Here is a 14,668-nt window from a genome sequence, read left to right on the forward strand (position 1 = left end):
TGCCCTACAGAGGGAACTACTCAGTGTCTTCCTGGAGAGCTGCCTTTAGATGAGGTGTCACCACTGCCCACATGGGGCGAAGGGCATGAGGCCACCACACATTTCTCATCGGCATCAGTCGGCTCCTGTTGTGTACTGGACAGCCTGTAGCTGATTCTTCCAGGGCTGTGGTTTCAGGTCTGCTTTCTCCCACAGAGATCAGATCAAATGAACGGCACAGTCAAGCTAACCACAAAGCGAATGCTAATGATTTTAATTCAACCACAGATCAAAAAGAGAAAAGGTAAATGGATGTTCTCCACAAATGTGAGAGAGGAAAGGAACAGATGTGAAAAGGGGGAAGAGAAAAAGGAGGACTAAGAAAAGAGGGGAGGAGGAAAGAGGGAGAAGAGAAACGCAGGGAGGACATGAAGTCCCATTCTGACCCCTGACTCTGCTTCTTCCCTGTGGCTGGATTAGCTTGTTCCTGGACTGTGGCCCATGGCTGTCTGTCCAGGCCAAACTCACATTAAATAAATTCCAATGTACACTGTACAAGAGAGCCATGCCCAGCTCTCATCTCACCAGCTTCTCTACAAATAAAACCCCTCTCTGTCCCCTCTGTATCAGGGGTCCCTGAGGGCTAAAGAGGACAGAGAAATACTGGCTCTCAAATGTCCATGCAGAAAGCCATCTTGGCTGGTAGGGGTACAGTTATGACCCCAATGATGCTCCAGCAACCCAGGCTGGGGTAGGAGGGAATGGCTGGCAGAAGTACCCCTATGAACTATGTCACCCCACCCCGTGTCTGTGCCCAGAGTCCTTTCTGTCCAGATGTAGCCCAAGTAGCACAGTCTGGGGTGGGTTGGGGAAAGGGGGGTCGTGCAAAGTGGTAAGGGGAGGACTCTTCTCAGCTTTCCCTAGAAGACCAATAACCAAAGGCAAGGCAGGAAAGGTTGGGGCAGAAGATGCAGGCAGGTGGTCCCTCCCTTGATCACTCTGCAGGCGGGTGGGCCAGATTAGCCACAACCTTGGCTTGGTCTACAGCATCCAGGAGGTTCTTGGCATCCACAGCCAGGGTATGGGATGCTGTGAGCATCTGCCGCTTGCAGTCCTCACTTAGGGATGTCACAGCGTTCTGCTGAGCCAACCTCATCTTGTTGATGAGCTCTGCCAGGTCTTTGTTGAGCAGTTTCTGGGTCCCTTCAATCTGATGGGCAAGCACACAGGAAAGCCTGAATGAGTAATGGATGGGGGTGGGGGCATTGGCTAAGACATCAGAAGTTCCCTGGGGGCAAACTAATCTCAAACCTCGGCTGAATCCAGCCCTCTGCACAGACTGGAGCTGGTCCACAGAGATGGATGCAGCAGGCATCCTAGTGGCCTCTTTCACAGCAGCAATCCCTGCTTGCTGACCAGAGGTCAACCGCATTCACCTATTTTGATGGGTGATTTTGATAAGTCACACTGATGGCATTCAGAGTGGCCACGGAAACAAACCACTGGGCGTGTGTGTAAGGGAGTTTCTAGATAGGGTAAACTGAGGTGCAAAGACCCGCCCTAAATGTGGCGACAGCACTCCATGGGCTGAGGTCTTGGGATGAGCCAATAGGATAAAGTGTTTATCATTTTCCCACTTCCTAGCTGTAGATGCAATGTGAACAGTCACCTCACACCCCTTCCACCATGCTTTCCCTACCACAATGGACTGCACCTTCAAAGTATGGAGCCAAAATAAATCTTTCCTTTCCTTTGGACATTTTCCTCAAGTAAGTAATTCTTTAGCTGTCTGTGGTCAAGTCCAGAGATCAGATCCCATATCTATTTAACCATTGCATTGCTAGTGATGAAAACATAGCACTAAAGCTACTGTATAAGGCATTGAACGAGTAAATCAATTGGTCTTGCCAAACCCTTCCATCAGATCTGCACTGGGAAATTCACCCAGTGAGCTGTCCAGATCTTCAGGAGCAGTCTCAGTCCTCTGGTGGCACCTGCCCAGCTGGGACTCCTTAGTAGGGCATTGCTGTCACCCAGAAGGTAGCCAGCTCTGCCCTTGGGCAACCACAGGCGTATAGATCACATGACAGCATGTGCCACACAGATGACCACTGGGAGGCAGGGCGTTTACCCACTGGATTTTCCAGACAAGAAACATCTGTTTGCCATGGCCACGGGAACATAGCAGTGTAAACTTTGCGTGTTCATTCTACAACAGTCCTGGAGGTCAGACTTCTGAAATACATCCCACAGTGGGCTAAGGGCATCAACAGAGCTGTGTCCCTGTTAATGAGTCCAGGGGAGAGTCTGTTCCTTCTTTTTCCCAGCTCTGAGTTTACCTCTTCTTACCTTCCAGCAGAGGCATCCCTCTGACTTAAGCACTGCCCTCACAGTCCCTTGTCTCTGACTCTGACCACTTGCCCCTGGATACTCCATTAGCACCTCTCCTGCTTGCACCCTTAACTTATCAGCTCAATAAAATTCCTTTTGCCATGTAAGGTACTCTGCATGTGGGTCACAGCTTTTTGGGACATCACTGCGCATCATTCCACCAGAGCACCAGGGCTCCCCCTTGACTTCAGCAATAGCTTGTTATCTCAGTAAGATATCTAAATGCAGAGGGTTACTAAGTAAGGGATAGTACGGTGGGGGTGGGGGAGAAGGTGTGCATTTACTTGCATATACCTATTGAGACTATTTGAGACCTAGACTGGGATTTTTTTTACTAGGTCCCAGAGCAGGCTCAGCCCTGTGATGCTCCGGTGCTCTGCAGAGACATTTGTTGGGAGAATTAAGGCTGCCCAGATAGCTCTGGTGGAAATTACAGCCATGGATGGGGTGTGGGGGCACAGCAGGCATGGCCAAGAATGAGGACACTCACCTCTGTTCTAGAAGATGCTGGCAAGGAGGGTAGGAGATCGTCCACGCTACCGATGAGCTTCCGCAGGTTCAGCCCCACATTCTAAGAGAGCAGGAGCAAGGCAGCGGCTATTCCACCTGCTTTGTGAAAAGCTGCCCCTCCTGGGACTGCACTCTGGGATGGCATCTGCCCTCTGAGACTGCCTGGGGTTGGACTCCCTAGGGTTCCCTTGCTCCCCTGGGGTCTACAGGGCTTGTCACTGAGAGAGGGACATAGTGGGTTCCTTCCAGGGTCAGTATAGGAAGCCCCGACCTCCCTGACCCACTCTGGCCATATCAGTCACCTTCACCACCACCACATACTCCTCAGGAGGCAGCTGGCTGAGCTTGTTCTTGAGTTCCAGCACGGCCTCCACCAGGGTCATGACATTGTGGTACACGAGGTCATCAGTCCTGTCCAAGTTGGCTGTAGGCTGGATGGACTGAAAGAGAGGGGTGGATGGCTAGTGACTCATGGGAGCCAGGAGGACCCTTTACATCTGTTATTCATTCCTGGGAACACACAGGAAAGAGGCTTTGCAACAATGGCACTCTGCCCTAGGGGTAGAGCCACTCCCTCTGCCTCTGGAATCATGGTCCTTCAACTGGGAGACCCAAACAAACTATTAGTGTGTTATCAAACCAGCCCAGTGTAGACGTCATCTGGTCCTGGAGTGCACGTCACCTTAACATTTCCTCAGTGACTTTTGTGTGAAGCTGATACTAAGAACGCACATTGTAAAACCAAGAAAACCAGTGGACAGCAGGATGTTGGTATCTGGGGGAAGGCTCAGGAAGAAGACACCTACCCCAATCCTAGACTGAACCAATGAGACCTTTCCTCTGGTCAGGGAAGAGACCCAGGAGATAAAAGCCTGGCTCTCCTACCATTTTGTTCTGAATTAGCTATGAGGCCTCAGACAAGGTGCATATGCTCTCTGGGGCTCATCTCGACAATAATGACAGTGGACTGGACTATCTCTGAGGGCCTCTGCACATTGCAGGTCTATGGTTTTTGATAGTCATATCTCCAATACACACCTGTGCACCGAGCCGTGGTGGCTTCTGGGGGGGCCCTGTGAACTCCGCTGTAATAGGAAGAACAGAGAGTAGGTGAAGGTCTCAGTACCTGGTCTTCTTTTTCTACCTTCTCATAATCAAGCCAGTGCCCCATCTCTACCATCAGGAGATCCCAAGAGTGTAACCCCCAAATTCTGGGAAGATGACCAAGGAAATAGGATCTCAGTCTCCCTGCTTTGGATCTTAGTCCTCCTGCTTTCCCAGTAGCCAGGGACAAGATCTGTCCATGGCATAGGAAGAAAAAAGCCAAGGCAGGGCTGCATGAATGCAGCAAGTGCGGGAACTCAGCGCCTTGGTGTGCTTCCTCCAAGATGGGCAAGCTTTCGAGGAACAGCAATACTAGCTTTGTACATCCATGGGAAAGAGTCCCACAGTCTGCAGGTGGCAGTCTGTGAAGCCCACCATGGTACAGTGGTAGCTTGGGTGTGGGGGGGGGAGGGTAAACTTTAAGACCGAAGATGATTCTTTCATACTATCAACTCTACTCTGATGAGCAATGGCTGTAAGAGTGAGCAGAGATGCAAGCATTAAGCTCGCCTCTGATCCCACCACCACACGGAAGCTTGTCCAAGGCAGACGCTTACAGCCCCAGTCTCAGTTCTTATCTGGAGAATGAGATCATTAGCTCAGAAGCCAGAAACAGGGAGAGTGTTCCAGGTTCGCTTAAGAAATGAAGATGAAAGATAAAGAGGAAAGAAGATTCAAAGATGTCTGAAGAGTAGAAAGGGCCGCGTGGGTGGAGAGTGGTGGGGCTGGGCAGAGCTGAAGGGAGGCTCCTTCTAAAATCCAAAAGACTCCACACATTCAGGACAAAACCAGGCAGGTGGTACTTTTTCTTCCTTAAAATCAAAGACAACCCTGTGCTCCTTGCAGGACAGTGAGCTTCGATGGCACCACACCCCCAACACACCCCAGGCAGAAACTGCCCCAAGGAAGCACTCACTGTAGCCGGCCTCCTTCTCTGGGGTCTGTAAGGAAAGGAAGGAAAAAGAGTCACTACTCTGCCTCCAGGGAACATCTTATTCTTCTCATGGCCCACCCACTTCTGGTTTAGATATTGCAGCCATGAATGAGGGGACCCAAGAGCTTGTGACCCAGCTGACCTTTCTAGAGGCCCAGCACTAACAATATGACTCTCGTGGGCTTTCAGGTGAAGAGATGCATGGGGTCAGCCTCAAGGGCAGAGACAGGCAGACCCGGGGGTCTGGCATGAGTCCTGAGTAAATGAGGCTCTTTCAGGCTGTGGCTCTGAGAGGCCTTTCCTTGTGACTTACCAGTGGGGACTTGTCATTCATATAAACCATCGGGTCCTGCAGAGGAGAACAAAGCAAAGGACTCAGATTCCAGATTAGGAATGGCTATGCACGGGAGGCATCCACTCTAGCGGGAAGGAACAGAGGGAGCTACTCACCAAGCATCTTTCCTCCCGCCTCAGCCACTGGGAATCTTCCACCATTTGCTTCTGCTGTCTGTCTAGGACCTGCCTCATCTTGATCTTCTCTGCCTCCCAGAGCTGCTGGGCCTCTTCTCGACTACTGGGCCGGATGAAGTCCTCCTCCTGTGAGGACAACACAATGAGCCCCATCCTCAGGCCTGGATCAGAGAGGTTCTGCTGAAGAGCCTCAGGGAGCCAAACCTTGGCATTGCCCACTGCTCTTTTCTTGGCTGTTCCTAAAGCCAGAGGCACAAATGCAGACAGTTTTACTCTGGTCTCAGCCTCATCCGCAGGCCTGGCTGTAACCAGATGCCAAACCCCAGAGCACTGGGTTCAAACTGTCACACAGTCTGCCAATGACATCCAATTTTCAACCACCCACCGATTTTTCTTGGCTGGCATTTGTGATGGCTGCTGACACTTCTTAGGCTTAGAAATACAGAGCTGGCTCCAAACCCTCGGAACTTGTTCCATCTGAGCACTATGGTGACAGGTCTGGAGACATCGACAGACAGTGGGGCTACCCTGAGCTCCAGGTGTACGGGATCGTTTGTGCCCATCGATCAAGCTTGGTTAGGATGACAGCTTGAATGACACAGCGGAAGGTTAAAAGAAATGAATGAGCTAAGAGAGAAAATGAATAATCAAAGTCCCAGAAGCATAACCCTATAGACACAAGATGGATGCTCCTTCCTCCTTCACAGCCCTAAGCCTGGGCTTCTCATACCAGTGAGGCTTTGGACTTGTTCTTAGTTTTGTTTCTTAAGTAGGTGTTGGTGTTTTCCTATTTACCTCAGTCTTACCAGGGTGCATTTGCAAAATTACTTTCTCAGTCCCTCTGAACTCTTTTGCTGTGGTCTACTATGATTGATCACCTTGGCCTCTTGGATCTAATGGACGAATAAGGTTGCATGTATCTTCTTGATTGGGGAACCCTTTGCTAGCGATAGGGTTCTTTTGTGAAGTCCTGTTAAGGCTTGAGTGTGGCCCCACTGTAAGGCTCATGTGTCAGGAATTTGAATTCCAGGACAACAGCATTGGGAGTTGGGGTGGTTTGCAGATCATGGAGGCACTGACCTTGTAAACAAGTTAAAAAATAAGGGCTCCTGATAGAAGGGAGAGTTTGCCTTTCTGTTCTCATTCTGTGTTTTCTCTCAACCACATGGTGTCTTCTGCCATGCCAAGAAACAGCAGGAAAGCCCTTGTTAGAAGTGGCCTTCAAAAAAAAAAAAAAAAAAAAGAAGTGGCCTTCAATCATGGACTCCCGGTCCCCCAAACTGAAGCAACAAACTTCTGTCCAGTAAAAAGCACCTAGTCTCAGGTATCCTGTTACAGAAGCCCAAGGCAAGTGACACGGTCCCTTTCTTTTGATGTGCCTGCTTATAGGTCACTTAAAGAAAATGCTAAATAAAAAATATTATATCTACATTTAACTAGTCATGTCTCCGCCAGGCCTCTGATGAGTTCCCCACTAAGCCCTGTAAAACAGGCTTGATCATTACAATATAGCTTTAAAATAGTTGTATTGGGGTACATTGCCCATCACTAATATAGATTCAACTCTCTGTGTTTATTTCTTATAGTACTCTTTATCCAACCCATTCAGTAACTATTGATTAAGCATACTGTGTGGTAGGCATAGAGCTGGATGCTGGGAGAATGGCAGTTTTAAAAACCACTGTGTTTCTGTCTTCAGAGTGCCAAGTGACTAATAGAGTTATTTATGCACCTAACACAATGCTATCTACTATAGTATAATGTGGCCAGAAGGTCTTCAGTGGACCCCAGTGGCTGCCTGTCCATGTTCTTAGCACTCAAAACTGAACTATACCTCTTCTTTGTGTGAAATGCTAGCCTCAGGCATTTTGTTATAGAAGGGAAAAACAGACTAAGACACAAATGCTCCAAAAATGAAGGTAAGCATTTTAAAGTTAAAAAAAAAAAAACAGTTAAACTCAATGGCGGTCTATGGTCACCTTGGGCTCTTAATAAATGTTAGAACTAAGTGTCAAAAATTTTAAATACAGGGTCATAAATATAAAAGAAAACATATGGTTGGGGATTTAGCTCAGTGGTAGAGTGCTTGCCTAGCAAGCGCAAGGCCCTGGGTTCAGTCCCCAGCTCCGGAAAAAAAAAAGAAATAAAAGAAAACATAGAGAGTGAGGAATATTAAATACGGTTAGGATGAGTTACTGAACTCCAAAATCTACTATATATTCTTGTAGGTCCTAGGAGATTGCCACAAGTTACAAGCAATGTATGCCCCAGGTTTGATCTTGGCAAATATTTTAGCAAACACATACTAGAAAGTTGTTCTGATGACTCTAATTTCACAGTAAAACTAAAGGGTAAAAGGAGAGGCTTTTTTGCTTTATTCCTAATCTGTGTGTGCATGTGCACACATTGTGTATGCATGTTGGCATGTGTTGTGGGAGCATGTGTGTATGGTGGCTGGAGGCTGAGAGAGGCATCTCCTTCAACTGTTTTTCATATCCTTGAAGCATGATATCTCCCTCAGGAACCATGATCTGACAACTCACTGCTATGGGCTAATCAACCTAGCCACCTTGCTCTCAGAATTCTCTGTGTTCCAAGAGCTGGAATTACAGGGGAACCAGCACACTGACCCAGCATTTAGGTGAGTATGAGGATCCAAACTCTGGGCTTCATGCTTGCACAGCAAGTATCTTATCCTCGGAGCCATCTTCCCAGCTCCAATAATTTTAATAATAACGTTGAAGCCTTGAACTTCTTTATATTCTGGGTACTCTCCCTAGGCAACAGACACCCACACTTCCTGGAAGGAATCGGGAACTTGTGTTGCAGAATGGTGCTTACGAGTCGTTTTCTGTAACTGAGTGTGGCTCATCCTTCCTGCCTCATTTACACCTCCACATAAACCTTCCTTGTTCTAGCAAAACCATGGCCCCACCCCCTCATCGTGTACCAAAGCAGTGGCCTCACCCCTTACCCTATAGCTTTCCACCTCTTACTCTTTGTCCATCTCCTACGTTCCAGTTTTGTCCCTTTCCAAGGTTTCCTTAGGAGTGATGCAGTTGAGTGTGTATCTGTGCCTTGAAGGCAAAGCCTCCTGGTTCCTCCTTCAGCACCCAGGACAGCACCCCGCAGTGCCCTTCTGAACCTCATTATTGGATTGGGATATGTGGTGGGGGAATGACCGCCACCATCACCACTGTGTGATGTCCCACGGACTCCCAGAGGAGCCATGCTACACAGAAAATCATTTTGCCATCTCTGAATCTTTGTTACATGCTTTAGGATGCTTCCTGGGAAACCTGTCATCTCGTGGGCACGGCACTGGGAGGAGACTCTCATGTATACCATAAAATGGAGTTTATATTTCAATTTTCTTTTTTTACTTATTTAAAGGAGAATTCTTCATGTTCTCTCAGAGTTCCCTCATGACAATCACTTCTAAACCCCTGTCACAAAAGACCTGCACAGGCTGTCTTTATGGAACTGAACAAAGTCCTGGCAGTGGGACACAGCCTAGACAATGGCCGTGCTGCCACCCACAGGCACTAAGCAGCCTCTCTCCAAAAAGAACGCAATTTTCAACAAAGCTCTCTGAAACTTAATTAACTGTGAATAAAGAGTCCAGGGTAGGAGTGGCGGTGAGCATTGCCTAAATTACAGCACATGCTTACAACTGTGGGTTAATTATGGGTAAGCACCTATGAAGACATAAATTGGTTAAATTGATGTCAGAGAGGAAAAATAGAGTGAGTTTGGAGAAATTTGACTTCAGAACCTTGCTGCCTGGAATTTTGAATTATGATCATTTCAAATTTTTGCTAAATTAAGAATAACAGCACAGAAGCACATCAACATAATTGCTTACATTTCTCAAATGTATTTTAATAAGCATACATTTTTCCTACAAAAAACCCCTCAAGTTTCTTGAGTCCGAAACATACACGGTGAGAGCTAAAATGGTTAGTGTTTCAGCCGTTTCATAACTTGGTAAAATATATCAAGTGCTCATAGCAACTTGCTGGTGGGGTGGACACCTGCTCAAAAGCAAAGGTGCTCTGTGCAGAAGACCTGACCATCTGGTCCACGAGGCGCCCAGGGCCTCGCTGGAGACAGAGGCTGTAGTGGAGCTGGCTTGTGAGCCTGTTTTCACACCAGCCTCTACTCTTCATACCCAGAAGCCCCACTCCCAAAAGCAGCAGGGAAAGCCACCATGAGGAAATCTTTCCTCCAGGGATAGATTTAGCAACCAAAGCCATCAGTCAGGAAGGCAGCATGGGGAGGCACCTCCAGCATCCCTTATCCCATAGCAACCCCAGGCCCTGCTATGCCCTGCCCACAAGCCTCTACACTGCCTATTGTACCTGACTCCTGAGACTCAGGAAAGGGAGAGAATCTGCCATCTTTGGCCACAGCACCAGTCTGGACAAAAACAGGTCAGTCCAGCTGATGTGCTTGCAAAGGGAAAAGGGACCCAGAGGCTCTCAGCAGTCTGACTGGCACACAGAAACATAGAGCACTTCCCAGGCCACCTCCCTCCAGCAGCCTCCGTGGCGAGGCTGACACCCAGCATGCAGAGTCCTCTTACCCGCATGCTGTGGCGCTTGAAGACATTGTGTCGGTGCAGAGGCGGGGTGTGCAGCGAGTTAACTGGAGATGGATACTCCATAGGGCTCGTAAGTGTAGGAGAGCTGGCACACAGACCCTCAGGGACCTAGTCATGAGAAGCAAAGAAGCACAAGGCACAGGGACAAGGCGAGAGGGTGGACAATTAGCTGCTACAAACAGGAGCACACAGAAAAGGACGAGAACGCACCATGGTGGTTCAGACTTGCTCTACCATGGCACATAAAAAAATGGGATGTCATTTCCCTGATGAAGAGATGGGCAGAGCAACGTGGCCTCTCCTCTGCCAGACACTCCTCCTATACATGCTCACAGACAGCTCATCTCCTGAGGCCAGGGGACCTCAGGCCACTCTGGAAAAGGGTCATGCTGCAAGGTTGTGACATGGGTTAGGAGAAGCTTACTGATAATGAATGCACACATATACACAGAGTTATTCCTCGGTGGCCCAGGGCTGTGTGGTTCCAGAATGCACCATAGATATGGAATTCTTTACATAAAATGGTGTTGCATTTGTATATCCATAGCTGCCATGTGATAGAAAGTAACTCTAGGTTATTTACACTGAATATTTGGAAGGGCTATCTATGTAAGTTGTGTAGTATGTTGCTTGGGGGATAATGTCAAGAAAAATTTGTTCTTTTCTTTTTTCCATTATTGGTTGGTTGAATGTTGAATCCACAAGAGCAAACCCCAGAAACACACCACACACACACACACACACACACACACACAGACATATGTATGTATATATATGATGTGTGTGTCTGTGTGTGCCTATGTGTCTGTGTGTATATATGTATATGTGTGTATATAAATGTACGTGTATATGTATGTGTGTGGATGTTTGTGTGGGGTATAATTATCTGGATGTAAAATTTACTCCATTTTTGAGTGTGTGATGTGTATGAGTGTGTGTGGTGTGATCATGTGTGTATGAGTGCATACGGGGGCTCCGGATTGATGTCAGGAATCATCTTTAATCACTATCCCACCTTATTCACTAAAGCACGGTCTCTATGTTAAACCTAGAGTTTGTGTCAAAGTTCACTCTGGGGATTCCTTGTCTCTGCCTTCTAAGGCTGGGGTCACAGATAGCCACCATGCTCCCTGGGCATTTATGTAGGTTCCAGGGCTTCAAGTTCCAACTTTCATGCCTCTACAGCAGGTGCTTTATCCACTAAGCCGCCTCTCCAGTCTACCCATGTTACTTCAGATGTTTTTGTAAGCGTTTTTTTAATGTGCAAGTACAGATGCATGTTGCATAGTGGTTGTGGAGGTCAGAGAACAATTTCTGGATATTGGTTTTCTCCTTCCACTGTGTGGTGTCCAAGGATTGAACTTGGGTCATTAGGTTTGGCAGCAAGCACTTCACCCATTAAATGATCTTGCCAACCTACACATCTTTTTAAAGGCACCATTGTTGCCTCCTGCAAGACATTTTCTTCATATGGAGAGGACTTGTCTGTCCAATCTTGGTTGGGCTCACTTGTTGACACAGGGCCATCTCCCTAAGCATGGTTGGGAGACTCACTCTTCTTGTCCAGAGCATCCGCAGAGCTAACATTGGTTCTTGTCATTTGAGATATTCTACTCTCAATGCTAGGGGATGTAGGGGAAGGAAAGGCAGGGGGCTTGGCTCTCTCACTCAGATGCAAGAGAGTGGCACAGGGAATTGTGAGTCACAGGCTACAGCCTTGGGAGATTCAAGGCTGGCAATGATGAATTCAGACAGCTCAGATGAACCCGGCTCCCTTTTCCCTGACCACCTAGGTCCTAGCCAGAGCTTCTACATAGAGCCTTGGGTGGCACTCAAGTCCATAGGACCGTCATCCATCCCTAGAGCCCTGGAATTCATTCTCAGAAGGCTCTGCTCAGTGTAGGAGGTCAGAGAAGCCAGGGGCACAGGAAGACAGCTGTAGGCAGGCACAAGAAGCAACAGACACTGCAGACGGGTGGACTGGGCTGCAGGCAGAACTTCTGGAAGAACTGAATTTTTGTTCTTTTGATATAAGTTGAAGTTCTCTCTTGGCTACCAAGAGAGAGCCAACCTGGACATCTTGATCCCTAAGCAAGTGTTTGCTGCTGCACCTCAAAAATGTAAGCATGGCATTTCAGAAAGGCCCTTGAGGAGGATGAAGTCAACCCTCCCCGTCATCCGGTTACACACTTACCTGGAACTGCAGCTTAGGAGCCAGCAGATTGGTCTGTGGAGGGTGTTTGTACTTGGGCCGGCTGGGCTAGAAAGAGAACACAGGGCTATCTCAGTCTGACTCTCCCCTTCAGTAAGAAGGATACACCAAAGAAACCACCAAGTCAGAGGCAGTTTTGTCTGTTTACAATGGAGAGATAGGAACAGATTATCATTGGATTCATTTTGCAGCCACTCATTGAGCACTAGTTGTATGGTCAGTGATGGGAGGGGATGGGAGGAGCACATGCAAGACAGACTATGAGAGAAGTCTTTGGACCAGAATAGAAGTTGCTATGGATTCATCTCTTGTGCACAGTCCCAACAGCACCTGTTCATATACTGGCATCCTACTCCCAAAGGGATGGTTTTATAAGGTGTGGTCTTTGAGAGAAGAATGGAGTTGGGTGAAGCTATCTCATGATGAGATCAATGTCCTGGTGAGAGTAGCACAGGAGACTAAGAGAGTCCTTCTCACTGACCCTAACACTTGAGGATATAGCAAAACGGAGAGGCCATCTAAAAATGAGGAAGGGGACCTTGACATAACTGTCGATTTGACAGTTCTAGGATTACCAAAGAGACAAGACTCCAGAAATCTTTTAATTTCAATATTAAATTAGCTGAAAGAAGACTCTCTCCATATGTGGGGTCATCATTCCTGAGGCTGGGATCCTGGACCATATAAAAAAGGCAAAGCTACTTAGAAGAGACATCCACCTCTCTGCTTCCTGATTGCAGATGTTATGGAACCTCAGGCTCTGGCTGCCATACCTTCCCTGCTGTGACAGACTGTACTTTCAAATGCAGTCCAAACAAACCCTTCCCTCTGTTGCTTTCATCCAGTGTTTAATCACAGTGATGAGAAAAGTAGTGACCACAGACCCTCACCAGAGACCAAATTTGAGATTTCCTTGGGCTGTGGACCTCCCATTTCCTAAAACTGTGAGGGCTGGCTGGCTGTTGTTTACGTCACTCTGCTTGTGGTATTTCGTTTTGTCAGCTCTGGCTAATGTAGCACTGGTTTCTAGAAACCCAACCATCTGCTGGTGGGGCAACAGGGTCATCGATCCTGAGCCCAAAGCTGTCACCGCAGGGATGGACATAGAACCTGAATCTCAGGGGCTCGGACATTTTCATTTATTGTCTTCCTGTTCCTTAACTGCTATCCCTAGAAGCACACTGGTTTTCGTGGGTAACTCTGAAGGACAGTTCTTGCTCCAACTTTCCCCCAGGCTGTGTGCTGGCCTCAGATTTCTCCTGATAGGACACCCATGGACGGTTGGGGAGTGGGGGTGGGCGGTTGGGTTCAGGACTGAGAAAGGCTTGTAAGAAAGCAAGCTCCTTGTGCTCTGAAAGGGCAGTGGGCCACAAAGGAATTTGGCTTTGCTGTGACCATGAGACTAATGAGACCCAGTCTTGGCTTACCTTGGGTGGGGGTTCCTGAAAAGCAGTGGGCTCCAATATTTTGGGGGGTCGGTAACGAGCGTTCCTTTCTTGTTCTATTGCAATGTCCCTCTCCATCTGATAAATGTCACTGCCGAGGAGTCAGGTTAGATAGAGAGAGAAACCAGGTCAAAGGGGGACACATTGAAGTCAGGGGAGACCTGAATGAGGGCCACCACAGAGCCCATTTCTACCTTCATTTTCCCTATAGAGTGACTTGGGAGATGCCTCTGAGACAGATTAGGATGGAGATCCTGAGGCTACCCTTACATCAAGGTTTGAGAAGGTCACTCAAATGGATTCAATTGGTAGAAACCCTTAGAAAGCCAGCCCCATGGGTGGCAGAAGCTGGCTGGCAGCTCTTCCTCCCCCACTGCAGCCTTTCTGCACCAGCTATTGTCAAAAAGCTCTGTTTACATCTCCAGTGTCCCATCTAAGTTTATGACTGGGGCCCAAATTCACCATGACATTAGGTACATCCCTTCTCACTTCATAGCTTGCCCTGGGGCTACTTTCTACTCTCCTAATAAGGTCTTGGCTTTCTTTCTTAGTGCAGTGCTTCTCAACCCTGAGGCCCTTGTAATTACTGCAGGGTCTTCAAGTCTATGTCTTCAAAGGAACACTAAACATTATGCATTATCGAATGCATACCATGTAGTACTGTCCCTTTAAATGTGTACACACACACACACACACACAGACACACACACACACACACACACACACACACACACACTGTGTCCATAGCCTACTATGTTTTGTCAATCACAAGGACTCTGAAAGTTTGATAGAATTTTGTGTAAGTTCTCAAAGTTTGACACAAGGTCGGAGTGGGTTAGTTGGATCCTTTGTTAACCATGGAGGAAAGACTGCCGGGCTGTTCTTGAAGGAGGTGTCAGAGTTCCTCTGGGCTCTGAGTCTCTTTAAGGGGTAGGAGTGGGTGTCAGCCCAGAGATGGGCAACTACTAAGGCTCCCTGGGGTTCTGAAGACCCTTCTCCCTTTTCGCCCCGGAGCTATG

At 47.9% G+C, this 14,668-nt stretch overlaps 1 protein-coding gene across 14 annotated transcripts in view; it reads right to left on the minus strand.

Annotated features, from left to right (window-relative positions):
- Positions 1 to 236: 236 nt before the first annotated feature.
- Positions 237 to 14,668, minus strand: part of Ptk2b (protein tyrosine kinase 2 beta) — a 120,835-nt gene continuing 106,403 nt past the window's right edge. For 5 of the 14 annotated variants that reach the window (XM_087586458.1, XM_087586461.1, XM_087586457.1 and 2 more), the window contains exons 22-30: positions 13,632 to 13,740; positions 12,187 to 12,252; positions 5,369 to 5,515; positions 5,232 to 5,267; positions 4,901 to 4,925; positions 3,919 to 3,965; positions 3,183 to 3,320; positions 2,861 to 2,941; positions 239 to 1,189 (exon numbers count right to left, since the gene is read on the minus strand). In XM_087586458.1, the coding sequence (XP_087442584.1) occupies positions 974 to 1,189; positions 2,861 to 2,941; positions 3,183 to 3,320; positions 3,919 to 3,965; positions 4,901 to 4,925; positions 5,232 to 5,267; positions 5,369 to 5,515; positions 12,187 to 12,252; positions 13,632 to 13,740 (865 nt within the window). In that variant the 3' untranslated portion in view covers positions 239 to 973. 14 annotated transcript variants of the gene reach the window in all.

Source organism: Rattus norvegicus, chromosome 15 (genome assembly GCF_021556685.1).
Source record: "Rattus norvegicus strain SHRSP/BbbUtx chromosome 15, alternate assembly SHRSP_T2T, whole genome shotgun sequence".
Taxonomy (NCBI): domain Eukaryota; kingdom Metazoa; phylum Chordata; class Mammalia; order Rodentia; family Muridae; genus Rattus; species Rattus norvegicus.